We start from the raw sequence: 24,137 nt of genomic DNA on the forward strand, positions 1-24,137 counted from the left end.
TACAATTTTTACAGTAATATATTTTACAAATATTTGGTATTTTGCTTGTAGCTATCTTTATCCAGCTGTTGACATATGTAGGAGGAAACCATTAAGCCAATCCATATGAAATTATCTAGTGCTAGTGCATGAATTTGTTTTTTTTTTTTTTTTTTTTTTTGTTATTGTTGTTGTTTGAAAAGTTAATATGAAGAAGATGCACTTACATTTTATTTTGGAGTTAACATTTATGCCAACGTAATTCTAAATGTAAAATGAGAATTTTCTAAAACAGTACTTTCATTTAATGACAGGAGTTAAAAGACCAAAGGCCAAATAATATGCAAATTATGCATATAGGCTGAGTTCAAATAAAAGAAGAACAACAACAATAGTTCTATGCAATGAATATTTATAACAATTGATAAAGGAATAATACTGCTAATACAAAAAAAACAGTTCAAATCAACAAAATTACTTTTATATATATTAACATACACACCAAAATGTTCAATGAGACAAGATAAAAATGACAAAATTTAATCTGGATGAAAAGATCAGAGAAAAGTTAATACTTTTTCTCATAGAATGCAAACATTATTCAGGAATTAAAATCTTATAAACATAAAAATAGAAAGATTGCACAAACATTATATTACATGCAGTACACAGACAAAAACAATCATGCAATGTCAGAAAATGCAATGTTTTGGTCTAAACATGCTTATATGCCACTGTATATATGGAACTTGATTACAGTAAAATCATGTTAAGTGAACTAGTTATTGACAATTCCTGAAGCACAGATACTTTGCAGACTATCTAGACCAACTAATTTTTTTTTTTGATTTTTTTGATTTCATTTACAAATTTCACATTTGTAAATGAAATCAAATCCTCCTGTGTACCTTTCCCCATAAACATTCTCTAACTGATTATATGTCATATTTTTCGTTTTCATTTGATATACTATGAATTGCAAGGCATTAAAGTTTGTTTGGTTTTTAGCAGATGGCAAAGCTTAGATGCCAGGTGAGCAAAAAGCATCTACTTTCTTCTGGCAACTCCCATCCCATCTCTGGGACCAGCAACAGGCATCCGATCTTACCACAATGCTTTGATTTTGCTGGATTTAGCCAATGTGAACAGCTGACAAAAATTTCATCATCAAACACCATGTCTGAATTTCAGTCTTGGGGGTTGGGGGGAATACTGACCTTTAAAATTCTAAAACAAATAATAAATAAATAAAAAATAAACCTTTTATTATTATTATTATTGGTTTCTCTCATTTATTTTTATTTAGTGTTTTTTAATTGGGTTTAGCAAATAATAATTAATAGATAAACACCAGGTTCAATTCAGTAAATTATTTTTTTGTAATTAAAACAAAAAAAAAGAGGATCAGAAAAACCACGAGTGAACTTGTTACAATTGAGGATGCAAGTGATAGAAGGTCAGCGTCTGGTGGTGTAAGTGTAAAGTGGTTACACATTCCAATATTTAGTATCAATACTAATACTTAATACTAAGTATTTAGTATTAGTATCGGCAAATGATCCAAGGAAGCTAGCTTATACAGTATCAAAAAAAAAAATTTTTTTTTTTTTGAGCAGAACATTTGCATTGGCCATAGTTGATAACAATTCCTGAAGCCAAGTACACCAAAAAAAGTTTGGGAATGCTTGTTTAGATAATTTACAAAGTATTTACACTTCAGGCTCTGTTTATGACTTATGTCATAAGAGAGTGTGCTAATGGGAAGCATACTTTTTTGTGTTTAAATTTTAATCAACGTCTACACTTAAAACTAAAGTGGTCTCACTTTCCTCTATTGTACTGTATCAAGAAAGTTTGGTGTTGAAGCGAGACTTGATGCTCGCGTACTTGAGATACTTTGTACACAAATGATGGCTAAATAACATAACTCTCCTTGTGCCCAGGACTACTCTTGCTGCATTACTGTTTTCATGTGATATTTCTTGTCACATTTCTTTTTTGAAATTTATGATTCCCCTGTTTTTTCCAAGCCTGACATTATATTTTTATTTGATTGCAAACTTTTTTTTAATACAGATTTATGTTTACCAGTAAATAAACATTAAAAACCTTTTTTAGGTACATCCACAGATCTACATTTTCATGTATGGGATTTTGTGGTGGGGATATATACGTATGTAGATCATTTTGAAGAATGCACAAAGTGTCTCGAAATTTTATAGTATACACTGCCACCTCTAATTTGTGTTTGCATATAATTGTAGACATAATAGATGGCAGCATGTAAATTGGAGGAGGAGAGCTCATGTGTTGATTTCAGTTACTAAAGCTGAAATAGGTTGAAGAATTTCTCTGGTAATTTATATCCAGAAGTTGATAAAATCAAATCATGTAATATATAAATAGATGTAGAGGATATTATTGTATCAAAAAAAGTAATTTATAATTTTTTTTAGGAATTTTTTTAACATTCTGATTTGATTTTGATTTTGAATAATAATTTTACTATAGTGTTGGGCAATAGAGCTAAAACAAGAAAAAAATTATTTTAAAACATTTATGTATGAAGATTTTATATAATTTAAAAATTCCACAAAAAAAAAAAAAAAAAACAAAAAAAACTCGCTCTACAAAACAGATAGCTATCGGAAATACCCAGAGCTCACTCATATTTAGCAAACTCACATGTGAATGGGTTAAGATAACACACACTATTTTTGAAAAATTTGAGATTTGTGTATTCAAAAATGAAAATAATGCTCTCTTAAAAAAAAAAAAAAAAGTAAATAAAATAAAGTCTACAAATGAGTGTAGCTTATGCAAGGATTTCAAGATTTTCTTCTATATAATTGAATTTTTGCCATACCTGAATGATGATATTTACAGTACATGCATTTTATTTGTAGTGTATGTGTACATATTTATTACTAAAAACTTAAAATTGATAAAAGAAATGAGAACGAGATGTAAAGAAATTTGCAATCACAGTGAAATAAATAGTATAGGAAAGTGACAACATATTTAGAAATATTTCAAAATACATTTCAGAGTATTTTCATAGCTTCAGGAAAAACAAGTAAAAACAATTATCTGATCACATAACTATGAGCAGAAATAGTCCATACAGAATTTTTCAATTTTGTGACAAACAGAAATATAACAAAGAGACTGACAGTCACATTACTCGTGATGGAAGACTTCACTCAGTAGGTGCCTCAATGATTTTTTACGAACTAGTTATCTGTTTGTGCACTCCACTCAATTATACATTTACAAGTAAGATAAAAATAGTGCTTAAATATAATCTTCTAAATCTGTACATAATACGAGAGCTCTGCACAGCCTAAATATTTCAACCTTTGGCTTCAGACAGCAGTGGTGAAGATTTCATACACACACAGAGTGACCTGATCATTATGCCTTTGTTTCTGTTTTGATCCTGCAGTGACATTCTAAAAAAAAAAGAAGGAAAAGTTAAAAACTATACCACAATTATAGTATAATTTTTAGAGAAAAATTATCATATATATATTTATACAAAAAATATTTAAGCATTATAATTCTTTATCTGTGATCCCTAATAATTTTGTACGGTTTTTCTAACTTAGCTGTTCATTAAGAACTATAAAGCTTTATCTATCCATAATGGCTCTGCCCCCCCACACATACACACTTATTGCAGTCAAGGCATTTCCAGCAGGATTGCCAAACATCTGTAAATTTGCAGATTCTGTAAAAAATACGATATAGTGGAATCCAGTTATTTGGGCCATCGGTTAATCGGGGCAAATCTTAAAAAACAGAACCCAATCGAGAAAACAGCCAGGGTTTACTTCACTTAATTGGGACAACGTGCCATTTAATTGGGACAGGAGACCGCAGCACTGGAGATTACCATATGGTTGTCTCCGACTGTACCACGTGGTTCGGTCGGATTTCTGGAGGTCACAACTGTAAAACAATTAGCAGTCACCTGTTTATTGGGCTTTTCTGTTAGTGCAGTCTATCATAAACAGATAGTAAACTCAATCTTATTGAATTTGCGATAATACCGGCAGCTGGAATTCCGTGGGTTATTATGGTGAATTGTGTTTACACTTCCATGGAATCTTCAATCATATAAAAAAATTAATTTTCAGAATCTTCGCTTCATTCATATTTTTAAAGCTTCGTAACTTGTTACTCCATTCTCATTTGCACATATCGTGTTCTTTGTTAATGATTGCTTATCTTTTTACTGTTTTAAATTTTAACCCCCACCCACAAATGTCAGTGAACAGAAATGTCAACAAGTTAGTACGTACATATTACAGTACGTATTAATTATTCTAATTGTCACGTATATTATTCCGATTATCACGTATATTCTTCAGATTTTCACGTATCATTTAATTTTTTAATTGGTAAGGTAATAAAAGGTAAATTTGTGCTTAATATATCTTTACTTTTTTAGCCCATGGATAATATTCCTCCTATTTTTGCTAATTAGAATCGCTGTTTAATAGAATTAAAATTCAATTCACAAACGTGATCACAATGACCGGCGCTTACTACAAATCATATAGTGAGCGGTACTTTACTATAGTGACTCCATCGTAACATAATTTGATTGTACAGTGAACCAATTGTAAAGCGGGGTTCCATTGTATTTTTAACTTTTTTTACGTGAAAGTTCAGATAATTGGGGCTGCCACTTAATCGGACCAAAATGCACTAGTCCCGATGTGTCCCAAATAACTGGAATCGACCGTATTAAGAAATTTTCAGGAGTTTAAAGAATGTATTAATGTAAAAGTATGTATTAAATGATAAATTTAATACATTTTTTACTTTAATGAATGTATTTAAGTGTTTAAAGAATGTATTTTTTATTTTTTTTTGCAGTGATAACATGCTACAAATGCTAGTGGTCCCAGCAGCAATTTCTGTCTAGCTGCCTGGACCAATCCAACCCTGGTAGTGCACAATGCACACAACTGAATCCCATGATCCACTATTTTTCGCTAGTTCCAAGTATCCTTGCAGTAGTGATGTCTGTTTCATGTGATGTACACTGCTTCGATCATATAATTACAGTCAGTCCCCGACATGTGTAAGAGATACGTTCCAGGACATCTTACGTAAGTAGAGTTTTACGTGACTCAGGAATGACTAATAAAATATTGCTACTATATCCCTGATATTCCAAAAACCACATATCCTCAGAAGAATGAAGAAAAATAGTTATATATTTTTAATTAGTTCAATTAAAAACTTTTGCTGAACTTCAGTATCTGGTTATCTCTTGCCTCTGCGTTGTGGGGTTGGTAGTAGAGCAGAGTGATTGTACGGTCCAGTTCTGTGATTGGGTGATTATTGTGAATGCATTGTGTCATAGAGGATTTTTTTTTTGTGTAGTAGATATATCCCCCCATCCTGCTGTTTTAAAATCTGAAAAAGAGTTCTGATTTTAAAACAGCAGCAAGTGGGAGGATAAACACTCTAAGCATGTCAACCTAGGAGGATGGGGGTGGGGGAAAGCAGAGTAGCAACCTGCCAATCACTGCCTTCATCCTGACTATTAGACAAAGTACAGAGAGGTAACTGGATTCTGGAGTTTTATCAAAACTTTATCTGGGACAGCGGTGAAGTAGTTGGAGTGGCACATAAGGAAGGAAAAACGGATGTTATTGTGCTGTATAAACTGATATGTATTCTGTAGCCTTGGTTGTTATAGTTGACTTCATTGGTGCCGATTCCTTCTCGTATTCTGCCTGTCCTTTATTATTGTGTTCATTGTTAACACTGACAAATCTAAATTCCACTCTATTAATGTTTGGCCATTTTCATACATCCTTATTATTTTAATTTTCTGATTCAAATTGATTGCTTTCCTTTTCTTGGTAGATTTACTAGTACTGCTGTCACTTATTCTCTTAGTCAGCACCATGATAACAGTCAAAATGAAATATTCTGTAAAGAACTTCATAGGGTTAAGGCGGAAACACACTGTTATCACCTCATATGAGCTCACTATCAAAACACAGAATAGTACTACTCTGTGTATCATAAAAGAATAAAGACAATTTGCAGTTCCAGTTTATTGAGTTTTTCTGTTAGAGCAATTCATTATAAACGGGTAGTAAACTCTATCTTATTGCATTTGCAATACCGATAGCCAGAATTCTGTGGTTTTTACATTATTATGGTGAAATGTGTGTCCCCTTCACTGAAATCTTCAGTCATATATAAAAAAAAAAACAAATAAATTTTCAGAATCTTCTTTTCATTCCTATTTTTTAAGCTTTGTAAACTTGTTTGTTACTCTGTAGCTCACTTGTGCAATTTGTGATTGCTGTGTTTGTCATTATTGATTGCTTATTTTTATTTATTTTTTTACTGAAAAAAAAAAAAAAAAAAAAAAAAAGTGAAAAAAAAATGTACGTAAGTTGGGGACTTACCATATATGACTCTAGATCATTTCTTTTTTATTTAATACTTTTTTTTTGACATTAAACTTTATGAATTTTATTCTTTATAACTATCTTCATATTATATATAAATGTGACTATAAAAAAGTTTGGCCGTATAAATCTGTTAAAAATCATTTTCAGAGGTTGGTACTTCCAGCAATGCTGAATTAAGCAAAATCCGCATTCACTGGGGGAGGGTATATATCTAAATGCAATAAGGTATAGGTTCTAGCCTCAAGCACTCAAATTATAAATTCAATAGTAGGTGCATACAATAACAGATTTAAAAAATAATAAAAAAATAAACAAATACAAAGATAAAAATATACTATGAAATCTCTCAGAGTTTGCTGCTTCGCCACCACTGCTGTAGCTCCATCCTCACAGTTGGGCATGGATAGAATGGTTGGGAGAGGAGTTTGCTGTTAACTGTCTTGCCCAAAAGATGACTCTGGGATTGGTTCTTGCTTGAAAAAGAAGTCCAGGACTAAGTTCTTGCCTTTTTTTATGTGTGTTTATTTTTTAATTGGTGTGCAAAATTTGTCTATAACAATCAATCATACCTACATGTCATGGCACTTACTCATGTGAAATCACTGTCATGTTCCATTAACACAGTGCTAATTCAATGACTGGCATTCAATACTTTCAAGAAGCAAACTCTTGCATTTCTTCAAAAGCTATGTTGCAGTTCATCTCATGGTTAGCAAGAGTCTTGTCATGGAAGGCCAGTAATTCCTAGTGACATTGGGATGCTCATTTTTAGCCAAGAAACTTTTGTTTAGTTTTTTTTTTTTTTTTTTTTTTTTTTTAGGAGCATTAGCAACTAAGGCCATATTGCTCCAGGGATAAGTGGTGATCATTCCCTGACCTTTCCATATTTGGTGGTCACGGGCTCGAACCCCGGTCTAATCAAGGAGTGTGCTATGCACTGCTGCTCCTGGTTATGGAGGCGCCGGAAACTTTTGTACAACATCTTGGCACAGCTGCTGCAAAACACTATTCATGCAATGACTGCATCACTTCATCCAGTCTTCCTTAATGTAAAGTGGACTTCATTATGTAGAAATTTTTTCGCCAGTCCTACAATTTATGTTCTGTTTATTCTTTCAACTGGTCTCCCCAGTAAGTTTAATTTCTCTGAGCTATTTGAATTACACTTTGCTACCCAAAAATACTTAAAATTTAAATCTACTGTTGAAGAAGACTGCCTTATTTGTAATAAAACTTACCACATTCTCTCAACATAATTTCCAGGAAAAGTACCAAAGAGCCCTGTGCGTAGCGAGGTTCCAACATACCAACCATCATCACATTTTTCCATCACATACACAGTATCTCCTTCTTGTAGTTCTAATTCATCTTCATTTTGTGGACGGTAGGAATAAAGTGTCCGGTAGCTAAAAAAAAAAAAGTAGAAGAATTGAGTTCAATAGATTTTTGATAAGAATCCACATGACATTTAAATTTCTACAATGATAGTTTATTAAAGTGAAATGTTTATCAATATTAAATATTTGTAGGCTACTCTCAGACCAGCAGAGACAGCAAGATAGCTAAATATTAAGCACAGTGCACTAAGTAGATTACACAAATGTAAAAAGTTATAGAAACTTGTTCAAGGTAGTCCTAGGGTCATTTCATTACCAGAAAAGTTATATAGCAATTTCAATATCAACTGGTATTTGAAATTATTAACACTACAACCACATTTTGGGGTAGACTATTTACAAGAGGATTCAGAAGATAAGGATCCCTATGCAACATGACCCACAATTTGTATCCAACACATTTGCTGTCTCAACACATATATGCATAAAATGGCAGTAATAGCGTTATGTCGCTATGCACAAATGCATTCAAAATGTACCCAAGTAGTGTGCTGTAATGCATACAAGCGGTCATTCTTAAGCAGTCAGCCAACAAGTGCTGTAAACATAAAGGCATGTGAAATTAACAACTACTCAGTATTGGCACGGTGATTGAACTGTGTGCCAGTGCTTTCCATTTGTTTGTAGACTTGGGGCACAGTTTTGTTTTTTGCTTGTGTTAATGTTAGTTTATGTACATAAATAAACTTTTTATAAAATTTAAAGATTTCTTCTGACTTACAGCTCAGCACAAAAATGTTTGCTTTTAACAATAAATTGCACACTTAATTTACAACCATTAAGTATGAATTTTCGGAATGCTAGGTATGTCAGAATGTTGATTTTTTTTCAACATTCCAAAAATTACAGCATAGATCTTTTTTCAGGATGGACTTTTTTTTTTTTTTTTTTTTTTTTTGGCATTTACATTAGACTGAATATTTAATAATGTAATTGCAAGGGTTATAATCCCATACAATCTTTCTCAGTTAAAAAATTAGCATATAGAATTATTAAAATTATCTTTCTGATTGAGACCAATCAAGATACACTGAAAAGAAAGTTATATTTAGATAGATAAACTCACAAAGTTTTGTCATGCTTAATAAAGTTTAATTGCTTTCTTCTGTGTGTGGGCAGAGGGAAATGGATATCTGGTCTTAGGTGGTAGTGGCAATGGCTAAACCTGAAAAAGTGCTTTGCTTACTTGCATTTCTCACAATGAAATCAGTACTTATTGTTCAATAAAAATTTCTTATCAAGTACAAAAAGATCCATCAAATAAGCATTCTTCTTGCATGCTATTAATTATTTACATACACCTGTTGTATCTTCAAGAGACAAGTACAAGCACAGACCAGTATGCTACTAGCATAGCAACAACATCATAGTCCAGCAAAATCTATGTATCATGCCAGATAACTGCAGTCAGAGTTCTGAGTAAAAATTTTGTCTTAATCCATACAAACTGCAGCATTATCAGTTTTGTTGTTGAATAACAGATTCAATGCAGATAACTTTCTGTTTAAAAACTGCTTACATAGTGTTCAGATATGAGAAAGTGAATGTGTTTATGATAGCCTTGAAGGAAATATGTTTTTCATATTTCCTTCAAGGCAACTCAGGCCACAAGAAATGAGTATATTATGCCTACAAATTGCAGGTTAATTTTGCCTGTTTTTGCTGAATGAAAAACAAACTGAGTTTCTGGAAAGGGGGGGGGGAACTCTGAACCATGTCACCTTGGTGTGAGACTAACTAACTTGGACACAGTTTGCAGAAAGTCCATAAAAATTGCTTCTGCCTGAATGGGATTCAAACTACACAGTTATGTGGAACGGCAGCAATTGTAACCACTGTACTACCCATAATGGTTTAAAAAGTATACAGGTATTTTTTTTACAAATAAAGAATTGCCCGTATTACCTTAATGTAGCTGATACCTCAGGTGAAACAAAAACTGTTTGTTTCACCTGTTTTTTTATTTTAGTGACATGGCATGCTTCTGTATTTTCACAGAGTGATGACAATGTTTCTAAATGATCAACTCTCTGATTACTGAATTAGGTATGGTAACATTTTTAGTTATCTCTCACTCATTTAATCTTACTCACTTGACTTTTTAATTTGAAAAATATGGTTTATGTTCTGCTACTTCTTCTTCGGTCCTTAGCTGGCAGCTGGGGGAGGCGGTTGGCCACGCAACCAGTATGCTGCTGTAGGTGCCGCAGGGTTTCGGACTTGCTCTGTGATGTTCTTCCATACCTTACGATCCATGGCATCAGTCCTAGCCTGGTTAAGGTCGAGACGTCGGCTCTTCAAGTCATTTTCCACTTGCTTGGCCCACGTTTTCCTAGGCGCGGTCCGTTGGATGCTCCATTGGGTGGGTCGTTGTCTCCAAAGGAGTGTGGATGGTATTCTATTCGTGCCCATTCTACATACGTGGCCAAACCATCTAAGCCTTCGCTTCTGGATTTGGTCGGCAATGGTTGGTTGCTGTTGGCATCTGGCACGGATGGTATCATTAGTGATGCGGTCGCGAAGAGAGATGCCCAAGATCTGCCGCAGGCATCGCATTTGGAATACCTCAAGTTTGTTCAAATCTAACTTGAGACAAATCCATGTTTCCGATCCGTAAAGAAGAATGGGCAGGATCAAAGTCCGGAAGAGTCGGATTTTAGTCTTTGTGGAAATGTTGGTCCTCTTCCACAGACACCATTTGAGCGAGGCGAACGCAGTGGCCGCCTGTCCAATTCTGCTGTGGATTTCCATGGTGGATGCAACTTTCTTCTCCTGGACCAGCGACCCAAGGTATTTAAAGTCCTGCACTTGCTCGATCTGGACGCCTTCGAGATAGATGGTGGCTTGCGACCCATCTGTTGTCAGGGCCTTTGTCTTATCAGCATTGATCTTCAAACCGTATGGCCGGGCAATGCGGGCAATGTCGTAGAGGATGTCCGTGGCTTCAGCGTCGTTACCGGCAAGGATAGCACTATCATCAGCAAACATCAGGTCAGTCACATAGTGATCCTTGTCATATTGTATGCCCTGTCTGTTTCTGAATGCTTGCCTCATAATGGCGTCGACCACAATGTTGAAAAGCAACGGGGAGGCTACATCCCCTTGGCGGACTCCAGTTTGGATGGTAAATTCCTCAGATAAATCGTTCTGGATGCGCACCTGGCTGGTTAAACCGTTGTATGCAGTTTGGAGGAGTGTGATGACTTTTCGAGGTACATGTTCAACCTCTAGTAGTTTCCATAAGGCAGGCCGGTGGACACAGTCGAAAGCAGACTTAAAGTCAATGAAAACAATGACAGTTCGCTGTCCACACCGGATCCTCTCCTCCATCAGCTGACGAATGGCAAAGATTTGATCACAGCATCCTCGCCCGGGTCTAAATCCTGCCTGTTCTTCTCGACTGGTTTGCTCGCGATGTTTTTGCAGTCTTGACTGGATGATCTTCATAAAGACCTTTCCGATGATGGAAAGGAGACTGATGCCACGGTAGTTCTTGCAGTCCCGGTTATCACCTTTCTTGTGGATCGGTACGATCCACAAGAAAGGTTCTGCTACTACTAGAAAGGAAAGGTTATATGAGGTAATTGCAAGTGTTTTGTGCTGCTTAAATTGGAAAGTAAGCAGGTTTCAACAGGTAGCAATTGGAACACTAATATTTGGAAACAAAAATCAAGATAAAAATTAATTTTTTGGAAAAAAGTTTATCCAACAGACAGGGACATTATACACCAGTTTTCACTAGTTCTGATTATCTGGTGCCAGAATTAATTTGAATGTGCTTGGATTTTTAAACAGCAACAACGTTCTTAAGATTCTAGAAAATAATTTTTTTGGAAGTTTAACAACCAGAACACATTTAGCTTAATTTAAAAAGCTAATTAACCAGAATGGTATCCCAATGCATCCTGACAAATTCATGCACTGATTTAGTGTGATGTGCTAAGAAATGTATGGTAGTAAATTGAATATCAGATATACACCACCTTGACATCTGCAGAACTACAAATATAGAGTGCATACTGAACTTTATTAGCTTGATTTTTTTTTCTTTCGGGTTTTTTTTTTTAGTGTAAAAAAAGTGAACACTTAAAGTATCTAGTATACTCTCTAAGTGTACTAGCTTTCCAACATATCTTTATTGCTTTAATCAAATTTCTGAAATCAGAAAGTTCAGTTTGAATTATCCTGAATTAAAATTCATGCAAAGCAACAGCAACAACAACAGTATTCTAATTAGAATGTGATCTTCCTCTTCAAAAAAAAAAAAAAAAAAAAAGTAAATAAAAAATATTTATATGCACTGGAGCTTCAGGGTCTAGTAGAACAATAGGCTATATAGTTTGTGTATGGCTTTTCTTTTTATTTCAGTTGTCACTTATGGCATTAAATTAAAATGAGCAAGTATACTGCTGAGTGCAGGTCATAGTCAAAAGTTGCAAATATATTCAACACATATTATTGAGACCAGCTTCCCATTATCCAGTCCTGTGGTTAGATGGTTGAGGCTGACAGTTTGGAGAAATTCAAAGTCAACTACAAGTTCCTGCATGCACCAGAACGACGTTCCGGTACTTTTTTCTAAATGTCATAATAGAAAATCATTAAATTTATACACCTGATATTATGAAACAATGGCATAATCAAAGGGGAGGGAGAAATATCTATTTTATCCATTGCTACTAAAAATATATATTAATAGTAATCTTTAAAATTAATAGATTTCTTTAAAAATTTATTTAAAAACAAAAATATAAATTTCACAATGAACGTTTGAATTTTGAACATTTGTTACTAAAGTACAATGTGTTACATAAAGAGATTCAATGAATAAGATATACTGCAATGAATAAGATATACTGTGATGCGTGCGAATGCTGCATCTTGATTCACCATGAGCTGAATGCTGGAACTGGTTGTTCTATGAACCATGAGTCTGAAGTCTGATTCAGTTACTGTACAGTCAATGTGGCATTATCATATAGTCTTCTGGAGAACAAGCATTCCGGTACTATTTTTTTTAGCAATACATCTCTGCACATAGGTAGATTATTTTGTCATATTTAAAAATTTTTTTTTTTTTTTTTTAGGCTGGTGCAGCAAAAGCCTTGAGTTTCCTTGCACCATATGGTTAATAGTAATACAAAGTTGCTGGCAAAGTTCAAGGAGATAGGATCAGTGTTGGATAAAGAATAGCGGACCTTCACAGATAGTTGGCCAGGAAGCGACAATGGCAGAAGTGTTTCGGACACTTACACCCAGCCTGCATTAATGTTTACAGAAACTGGGAGTGTTTAAATCCATTACCATTCCACACAAAGTCTTTTGGAGATGTTATTCAATTAAAAACAATATTAGTAATTTTAGGTTGAACTCATAGATAAGATATTTATGAAGTTAGCAAAAGAAAAAACCTGTCACCATGGCTGGAGGAAACAGAGGATTTCCAAGGTAGCAAGACAGAAAAGCAGAAGGCAGAGGAGTATATTTTCTAATTATTTTAATGCTTTCTAAAAAAAATAAATAAAACACTCATTTACTGATTAATGTATTCTTAATGTATTATGTCTGACCTTATAGTCTTTTCATATTAATCCTAACTAGATTAGGCCACCTAAGATGCAAGGTGGTAGCTGCATTATATGGTATAGTGGTCTCTGGAAGACCTGAATAATCGACTCTTTTGACTTAAACACAGTGACAGGAACAGTGTATCTTGAAACATTACAGAATAAAGCATTATCAATGAATAGGGCAAATGACTGGAATGGTTCCAGCAAGAGACATGCCTGTTCATTAGAACTATGTTATTAGAGAGCATCTGGATTAACATTGAATATGAAGGTGGGGATGAATGGAATGGCCACCACTTTTCCTTAGCATTACACCTCTGGACTTTTATCTGTGGAGCTATCTGAAGGGCATATGATATTAAAGAATACATACATGTCAAGCATCTTAGAGAATGAATTGTTCCTATATGTACTAAGATCACAATCACACAATTCATGCTGTTTTCCTGGACTTGCAGAAATGTTTCCATTGTTGGGTTTATATGAATAATGCAGATATGTAACAGTTCCTATGGTTTTTGACTTATGGTGATACCTGGTGGAATGCAAGTAATTAGATTTAAGTGTTATTTTTAAATAGCTAAAAATGTTGCGGAAGATCAGGGGTGGCAGAGTATACAAACTATATGATCATAGCAAGCAGCATTGATGCTATTAGATGCTGCTTAAGATAAGTAGTATCTCAAAACTATTATGATCTTAAACCTACTACAGTAGACTGTTGAAATAACGGCACCCAAAATAATGGCACATTGAGATTGGATGTATACATACAGCGCAGTGTCTTGCAGTGTGCCAGAAAAAGAAAACAGCAAGTCACATGATTACTTATTTAAGTTCGCCATTTTCAAAGTGAATTCGGTGCTGATATCATGGATTATACCGCTGTTTTACATTTATTTTAAATTAAAAACCCCTCACTATGGCTCCTAAAGTTAATAAACCTCATACAGAGAAGAAAAGAAGAACATTAAGGCTTAGTGACAAACTTGATATAGTCCAAACTATTACATTAGGGTCACCTGGAATGTTAATTCATATACACATGTGTATTGTGTCTGTAAATTCTGTGTGTTCTCTGCTCGATTTGCCTGTTTTGCTGGACAAAAAAAACCCCGGTTTCTGGGGGAAAAACTTTGCTATCTACGCCTGAGACCCATTAACTCAGCCACACAGTGAAAAAAGCATATAAAAGTTCCTCGCAATGGGATTCGAACCTGGGCCTTTTCCACCCGGTGTGGGGAGGATGGTGGTGATGATACCACTGTGCTACCAGCACAGACAACTTGATATAATAAATAAAACAGAACGTGGCGTAAGCAGAAGTGTATTAATGGCAAAATAACATTGGATAGTCAACATGTTTTTTTTTTTTTTTATTTGAATTAATAAAATTGCATTTTTAATCTCCTTATTTCTTTTTTGGCCTCATTATTTCTGCATTAGATACATTAAAAATAAAACTTTCTAGATAACGGAAAAATCGAAATAACAGCACCTGGAATCCCCGAAGGTGTTGTTATTTTGAAAGTCTACTGTATATTGTAATGTATGTTTACTCTGTTTTTATTTGAAGTTAGAGTTGCATTATAGTATCTCAGAGGATTGATGTATTTTTGTTATCCCAGCAGAAACATTTCCATTCCATATAGATATATAAAAATATAAGGATTATATTTTAAGTTTATTGTAAGTTTTATGAATGCTTTCTTGTATAATAATTGAAAATGGGCAATGTAATGTAACAAACAAACAAGAAAAACTGCTTTACTTACGGTATAGGTTCATTATATGTATCAATGTGTAGTGACTGTGTTACTGGACGTTTTTCTTCTTGAGAACTTGGACTCTGCACATAAAAAATTAAGAACATTTAGCATTTAATATTGAAAAATTAATGAACATTTCTCTCTCTCTCAATTTCTACCATCTGCAATAACTTCATTATAGCTATAGAAAGAGGTGATGTTTGCAATTACTATGCAAGATAATAATAGTTAAGCATAACTTCTGCCTTTGCTCTCCTGAGCAAAGGCAGAAGTTATGCTTAACTACCTACCTAATATAATGTTGGTCCTCCATGTGCAGCCAAAACAGCTCGTACCCAGCGAGGCATGGATGCTACAAGATTTCTAAATGTGTCTTGTGGTATCTGATACCAACATATAACCAGCAGATCCTTTAACTCCTGTAAGGTCCGTCGTTGAGACACCGCAGATCAGAGTTGCTGTTCCAACACAAACCACAGAAGCTCAATGGGATTGATATCTGGGGAATTTGGAGGCCAGGGCAATACCTGGAAGTCTTCCTCAAGTTCCACGAACCAGTCTCGAACAATCTGGGCAGTGTGGCATGGCGCATTATTCTGCTGAAAGACGGCACTGCCAGAGCGTTGCCATGGAAGGGTGTACCTGGTCAACAATGATGTTTAGGTAGGTGGTAGACATCAGAGTGCCTGGCACATGGATGACTAGACCCAGGATATCCCAGCAGAAACATTGCCCAAAGCATGACACCGCTGGCACCAGCTTGTTTTCATCCCATGGTGCATCCAGCCGCCATCACTTCCCCAGGTACATACCTGGCTGTCCACATAGTGCAACAAGAAATGTGATTCATCAGACCAGATGACCTTCTTCCAATTACTCAAGGTCCAGTTTTGATGCTTGCGTGCCCATTGTAGGCACTTTCGCCAGTGAACCGTGGTTAGCATGGGTACTCTGAGCAGCCTGTGGCTATGCAGCCCCATTTTCAGCAGGGTTCGATGTATTGTGACACGTTACGTCCATCACCAGCATTCCATTTACTGGCGAGTTGCACCACAGTTGCCCTTTTGTTGCCACGTTCCATCCAGGAGAGCCTTCGCTCACTTCAAGCATCAATGAGCCATGGTCACCCAACACCTCACCAGCCGTTCGTGGGTTCCCCCTCCTCAGACCACTTTCGCTGACCGTGAGTACCTCACCAGCCATGCCGTTTTGGACATGCTCTGACCCAGTCGTCTGACCATTACAATTTGACCTTTGTCAAACTCGCTTAAATCTGCTGCTTTCCCATCTGAAGAACAAGAGTAACACTGATTAAGAGAGCTCAGTATCAGGTGTTTTTTATACCATGTCACAACCCACGCATGCGCCATAGTCCACCTGCAGTTGCGTTGATTTGCATAATGACTCACTGGTCATAATGTTTTGGTTCATTGGTGTATACACATGCACGCACGCACACGCACACACTTTTTTGTTTTAATATATAATTAAAAATTTTTCTTGTATATAATTTTTTCTAAGTTGCTTTGTATATAACATTTATGCTGTATTATATTAGTATATTTAATGCATTTACCATGCTCTCATATAAGGTTATTGCAAAGCATCAAACTGTACACGCTACAATGAAAACAAACTGAAGTCTGCATAAATAGCATCACGCAGATGAGTGTTCTCCAATGAACAAGCAGGAAGTAAATCTTACGGCACAAAATAAAATGTAATTTCTTTATCATACCATTAAAATGGAAACTACACTATTAACTGACTAATGACTGCAATATCAAATGACAAATAACTAATTTTAAAATTACAACTTGAAGCACAAGTTGCAATTTTAAAATTATTCAAAATTGCAGAGATAAAAGCTTGAAACAAAACCATCATTTTCCATAATTCACATTAAAAGAGTCAAAGAATGTTGTTAATTTTTAATACCTCATTAAATTAATTACATACCTTTGGCCATAAAAAATCATATGTGGCCACCTTTTCATGGTAAAAAAACTTCTCTCTCTGTGCATTAATATGTATAGGGATGATTATAATTTCTTTAAATCACTTTGGCCACTAGTATACAAAATTAGTTTAAAAAATAACACCAAGGTACATTGGCACCGCATGCAGCCACACAGCACAATTTATTTGAAACTAATAAAAAATTAATACAAAATGTTAGAGTAAAAAATTAATTGAAAACAATTAAAAAATTAATGACTGGACAATTGAAAAATTAAATAAATTTTAACATTAGTTTAATGTAAAACTTTTTATGTTAAACTTTTTAAATTAATTTTATTTAATTTTTTAATTCTTTTTGAATTTTTTATTGTAATCATTTCACTTTAATTTTTTATTCATTTTAATTTCTGGAGAATATCATACAGAAGTGTTTTACATATCATATTGAGGTAAACTCTTATTTTTTTACAAATATTGATATCAATGTAGAACATACTGAGCATCATAGCTCTGTTATATACTATGTTATATACACACATAAACAGAAATAAATAAATTTCTGTTTATTCTTGTGATAAATAAGGCCAGAAGTTTCCATATTGTGACTGTATACACATGGAATTAAGGAAGAGTTTTCTAGATCTAAAATGAGCTGTGCAGGTTTCATTCCAGCATTCTCAAACCTGTAATCCCCTTACTGATGGCTGTACAGCTCATCTGTGCAGCCATCAGTAAGGCTGATGGCTGCACACATGAGCTGTGCATGCTAACCATTGGATGATAGATAGCCCAACATCTGTCATAATATCTATAGCTTGTTTTAGTAAAATAAAACCTGTTCTTAAACTGTCTTGAATAAAAATCACACTGCAAATTATATTGTACTGGATGCCAAACTCTTAAAGGAATAGTTTATATTCTGGCAGATGTAAACACTATTCCTTTGAGAGTTCTATAAAATATTTTTTAGATATTTGTTGATTGCTGATGTTTTAAACAATTTGACAGCAGTTGAATTTTCACCTACAAATCGACCCCGGAGGCTCACATCTGGTGAGTATGGGCTTGGCAATTCCATTCTATTTCTGAGAGACAGACAGACAGACAGACAGACAGACAGACAGACACACACACACACACACACACACACACACACACACACACACACACACACACACACACACACACACACACACACACACACACACACACACACACACACACACACACACCACAATCTTTGGGTAATTCAGAATTTTTTTTTTTTTTTTAGGCTGGTGTAGCATAAGCCACAGGCTTCCTTGCACCATATGGCTATTAATAATAATAATAATAAAAAACTACTGCCAAATTCATGCACAGATTATTTACTTGTTTGCATAATTTAGGGATTGTACATGAATCTGGCGATATTTGCATAAAATGGATTCCCTGCAAATATTGCAAGTTGCTAAATTTTTATCATATTTTGTTTAAACCCCAGGGGCTCACATCTTGCGGGTATGGGCTTGGCACACCCAGGGTCCTGAGCTGGATATCATCGTTCTTCTCTTTCTTGGCAATTCCCTTCTATTTCTCACTCTTGATCTCTCTCTCGCTCTCTCTCTCTCAGGGCACCTCTGTAGCCAGGTGAGCAGGAGCAGCAGTGCACACGCTTCTTGATTAGACCGAGGTTCAAGCCCATGACCACCAAATATGGAGGATGCGAAAAGGTCAGGGAATGACCACTGCATATCCCCGGAGCAATGTGGCCTTAGTTGCTAATGCTCCTAAAAACCAAATAACAAACAACAAATTCTCTCTCAGGGTAACTGGGAAATTTTTTTTGGCTGCTGCAGCACAAGCCTCAGGCTTCCTTGCACCATATGGCTAATAATAATAATAATAATTAAAATGGTGCAAAAATTAGCATAATTTTCATTGTTTTATTTTTATACTTTGAAGTATTTTCTTCATAAATTTAATAAAATAAAAACTAAACAAATTGTAGTACCGCACTTTGTTTATCACAGCAATGTAAACTCCTCTGGTCTCAGCCATACAAGGTACATTCCCAAACAGAGAATTTGTAATTTTTCATGAGAATCAATAAATGGATATTTATTTGTTTATTTGTTTAGATTTCCACTTTCCACATGTATATGTATGTTGCACCTTGGAAAAAGCCCTTGCAGACAGTATGGTTACAATTGCTGACTTTTTACACCATTTGGAAAAGACCTGGGTTCTAGTCAGGGTTGCATGATTTTTTGTCTCCTGGAAACTTGAACTTTTCATCCCACAAAACAGGCAAAGTGGCCACAGAATTTATGTAATTTTAGCACAACATGCTGATGCTTCATAATGTTAATTGCCTCAGCATAAATTCTAAAAAAAAAAATATATATATACAGCCACTCCCTGATTAATGTAAGAGTTGAGTTCCACGGAACTTTACATAAGTCGGAATTTCCCCCACTCTTGGGCAGCACTCGCTAAATTGATTGAATCAAAAAAGAAATGTTCGACAAACATGTGAATAGAATTATTCAATTTTTTATCTCATGTGCAGGAAAAATTACAAAAGTGCAATTTAAAAAATTTAAAAATTATAAAATTACAAAAAAAGAGAGGAGACAAGACATAACATCAGTATGTTTTACCTCTTGAGCATTGTTGCCAGAATTGACACGTCTTCAGCTGATAAGTATGCTGCTGCAGAGACTGAGGGTTGTGGAGATTTAGAAGGGGTCGGCCACTCAACCTTATGAAAAAACATTAATGGATGACTGGACAGTAATTATTTCTTTTCATCGTAGATTTATTTGTAGCAAGCAAGCACATCATTCACCCCCTGTGTTAACTTTTAGGAATCGTTTGCTGCCAGGATCCATCTTCTCAAACCTTGCCATTGCCGATGCAATTTCACGAAATGCCACTGCCATCTCTCTGGTGATTAAATGTCTCGGCTCCTCATTTGGTTCATCTTGAGCTTCGTCGGCATTTATTTCTTTCACTATCACTGTCTGCAAGTCAATAAGTTCTTCATTAGATAATTCCTTCTCTTCTTCCTCTATTAACTCCTCCATGTCTTTGGCATCAACCTCCAACTGAAGTAGCTCTGCAGCCTTTACAATCTTATCTGTAACCTCTTCATATGATTCATCTTTTTCAAATCCTTTAAAGCCTTTTACGTGCGGTGGCCATATTTTCTTCCATGCACCATTTAAACAACTTTTAGTAATTTCCACCTAGGCCTTATTAATGTTTAAGATGGTGTTGTAAATATTGTAAGATTTCCAAAAGTCTCTTAATGTAAAATTTTTTTCACCATCTACTGCAGACAATGCCTGAGCAAATGTGTGTAAATAGTATGCTTTTAAATTCCAAATAACACCCTGATCCATAGGTTCGATGAGTGAAGTTGTGTTTGTGGTAGAAATATGACTCTCATGTTCGAACTGAAATCATTTAGTTGCATAGGATGTCCAGGAGCATTATCTAATAGAAGCAAAATCTTGAAAGGAATGTTGTTGTCTTTACAATATTTTTTTAACCTCGGGAATGAAGCAGCATTTAAACCAATCCTGAAAGAGAGATATCGTTATCCATGTTCTCTGGTTCGATCGGAAATGCACGGGTAGGGTGGCTTTATTGATGCCCTTAAATTCACGAGGATTTCCAGAATGGTACACAAGCAGTGATATTTATCTGTAATCTCCCACTGCATTAGCCCCAAGCAAGAGTGTGGCCCTATCTTTTGAAGCCTTGAAACCTGGTATTGTCTTTTCCTCTTTGGCAATGTATATTCGATCCAGCATTTTTTTCCAATACAGAGCAATCTTGTCAATGTTAAAAATTTGCTACGTTGAATAGCCTTCATCAATAATTTTTTCCAGCACATCGCAAAATTTCTCTGCAGCTGCAGAATCGGCACTGGTGACTTCACCGCATATTTTTAACGTTGTGGAAACCAGCACGATGCTTGAACCTATTAAACCACCCATTGCTTGCCACAAACTTGGCTTGGGGGTTGCCGTACTTATCCTTAATATCTTCATAAATACTTGTTGCTTTTGCTTGAATGGTCATTAGACTCAGGGGCACTTGCTTCTGAATCTGATTTTCCATCCATATTATTAACAGCTGTTCCATCTTTGATATAGCACCTGAACACTGTTTTGTGATCACTGTTGATCTTAAGTGCATTGATCCTTGGACACATTCCTTTATACACACAGTCTTTTAAAATAGTATTCACTGTTGAAGCAGCGAGACCTAATTCCCTTGCAATAGATGACAAACTTTGTCCTGCTTCGTACTTCTTAAATCATTTATAAATGAATTTTGTTTCGCTTTTGGCACTACCATCACTTGCACTTTCCGTTGGTTGCTTTCCCTTTACCATTGTAATACGTAAATAAGAATGAAGAGAAGTTTCTGAAAATTTGGTTTTTATATGATTGAAAATTTTAGTGAAGGGGAACTCATTTCACCATAATACTGTAATAACATAAAAACCCACAGAATTCCAGTTATCGGGATTATCGCAAATGAAATAAGATCGAGTTTACTACCCATTTATAATAGATTGTGCTAACAGAAAAGCCCAATATAAACCAGAAAGTGCAAATTGTTTTTATTATTTCTTGGTCGTGACTGCCAGAAACGTGCTTTAGAAAAATATCACAAAGGTGTTCAAAATTGATTCTTATAACGGGAACATATGATAACGAAAGTGTAGTGCAATTTCATTATAAATTTGGAAACAAGAACTTTTTTGGGAATGAGAGTAGCCTTGTGCAGGTGAAGTTTTTACAACTCTGACTAATAGAGAAGTTTTCTTAAATTTTTGCTGTTTTATTGACTTAAATTGGCATATTAATTTATTTTCTAGAAGTAGCTTTATATTCCTAGTTACGATACTTAGTTTAATTTGAACTTCGATAGAGATTTTGTAGGTTATTACTTATTATCAGTAAGAGTATCTAATCCACTTGTTTCACAAGTTTTTGCATTTCTAGCAAACACTAAGTTTTTATTTATATTTAGCCATTTTATTGACTTAATTGTTATATTAAATTATTTTCTATAAGTAGGTTATAGACATAGTCAAGCTCCTTGGTTTATTTTGAATTTAGATAGTGCAATTTTGAAAGTTAATTAATACTTAAGTGTCTATAGATTTACCGTTCATAACTTGCCACCATTGTTATACGATACAATGTATATCATAAACTAGATAGTGTAAGGTTTAAGGTAAAACTAGATAGTGAAACATGTAGCATGGTATTAGAAATCTGTTAGCTCAGTATAGTATAGTATTATCAAGCAATCAGTAAAATTTATTAATCTTGTTAAACTTCATTGTCAGTTAAATTGTACTTTTTTTTTAACTAAATACATATAATGACTTAGATTTTACAAATGTAACATTATTAATTAATACATATAACTTGATAGGAGATACGGAAGTTATATAATGAAACTCAGAGATAATACTTGATACTGAAAAAAAAAAAAAAATATATATATATATAGAGTTATAACTGCATTGGGATATAAGTTTAGGGTTTTAATTTTGTATTGAAACTGAATCGAAATCATGACTCAAAACCAGAGCAGCAAAGCAAAAGGCTCAAGCTAATGGGAGTACTGTGGCTCAGGGGAGAACTGAGGGGCGGCAATTGTCTTCTGAATCACAGCCTTTTAAAATGTACTACTTATTTGATGTTTATGGGGCAATCAAGGATGGGACATGATATGGCCAAGGGGAATGTCTTTGTGCGTGCATGATGTAAGGTGTGTGAGGAAATCAGTCGACAACTCAGCATTGTTATGGGCTTATATGAGAGCTTGAAGGACAGGGTGGATGCCCTTGAAGGATCTAAATTGAGGGGCCCATCAAGCTTTCAGCTGCCCACATCAGCACCAGAGCTTGCACTTGAACATCACACAACACAGCAGCAACCCCCAAGGCAGCAACTACTAGTTTCTGTGCTGGTGGCACAGAAACTAGTAGTTGTCAGTGATTCTGTTGTCAGGGAAAGGGGGAACATATTGTGCAAAAAGGACAGGTGGAACAGGACCAGGACCAGGGTATGTCTGCCAGGGGCAAAGGTTGATGATGTAGAGCAGATATTTAAGGGCACAAAAGGTGATATTGTTGTACACGTTGGCACTAATGATATTAAGAGTAGGAGACCGACGGAATTACTTAACAAGTGCAGGTGACTGTTGAAAAAAGCAGTGAATTAGGGTTGAATTTGAAAGTGTCTTCATTTCTGCCCAGACACAATAGGAGGGAGTATATGATGAGTGCCTTGTCGATCAATTCAGTTCTGGAGAGATTGTGCAAGGCTCAAGGGGTAGAATTTTTCTTAGCCTGGTCTGTGCCTGTTAACAGGAGAAACTGCTTCTACAGGGATGGGATACACTTAAATAGAAGGTGTGCAAGAATATTTGCTGATACTATCGAGGCAGTGTTAGGTGGGTCAGAAATCTGATAGCTTTGGAGGAGATACACGGACTAATAGATTAACAGTAGCTGCTGGCAGAGGTGAAAGTGATTCTTGCATGGCTTCTATAGGAATGAGCAGCAGCCTGGAAAACAAGATGCAGGGGATTTCACAGACTGCTGGGAGTTATTGCGGTACAAGTAAACACATAGGCTGTGTTAGGATAGCTAAGAATAGGAACAGGTGCATGTATACTTGTGTGTAAACCAATGGTAGGAGTTTGGTAAATAAATTTGATGAATTTGAGGTGTTGGGTAAAACATCAAAGGCAGATATTGTTGGGTTGTGAACAAGGAGGAGGGATTATGCTATTAGTTAAGAAACACATAAAATCCAAGGAAGTACAGCCAGATGACATGGCTGGAGAGTGTAGTGTGAGTCAGTTTGGTGTGACATAAGCACTGGGAAATCAAAATCGAGAGTAGGATTGCGTTATAGGTCTAAGGACTCTGATGAGTATAATAAACAACTGTACAGAGAAATAGAGTGTAAACTCTAGAAGGGAGGGGATGAATCA

General features: G+C 35.2%; 1 protein-coding gene across 3 annotated transcripts in view; it reads right to left on the reverse strand.

Annotated features, from left to right (window-relative positions):
* Positions 1 to 2,976: 2,976 nt before the first annotated feature.
* LOC150083714 (uncharacterized) overlaps positions 2,977 to 24,137 on the reverse strand; it is a 448,219-nt gene continuing 427,058 nt past the window's right edge. For all 3 annotated transcript variants that reach the window (XM_090378158.1, XM_090378157.1, XM_090378156.1), the window contains 3 exons: positions 15,168 to 15,241; positions 7,664 to 7,831; positions 2,977 to 3,431 (listed from right to left, as the gene is read on the reverse strand). In XM_090378158.1, coding sequence (XP_090234284.1) covers position 3,431; positions 7,664 to 7,831; positions 15,168 to 15,241 — 243 coding nt within the window. In that variant the 3' untranslated portion in view covers positions 2,977 to 3,430. The remainder of the gene's footprint in view (positions 3,432 to 7,663; positions 7,832 to 15,167; positions 15,242 to 24,137) is intronic.

Source organism: Mastigoproctus giganteus, chromosome 7, assembly GCF_048544385.1.
Source record: "Mastigoproctus giganteus isolate SK-2022 chromosome 7, ASM4854438v1, whole genome shotgun sequence".
NCBI classification, from domain to species: domain Eukaryota; kingdom Metazoa; phylum Arthropoda; class Arachnida; order Uropygi; family Thelyphonidae; genus Mastigoproctus; species Mastigoproctus giganteus.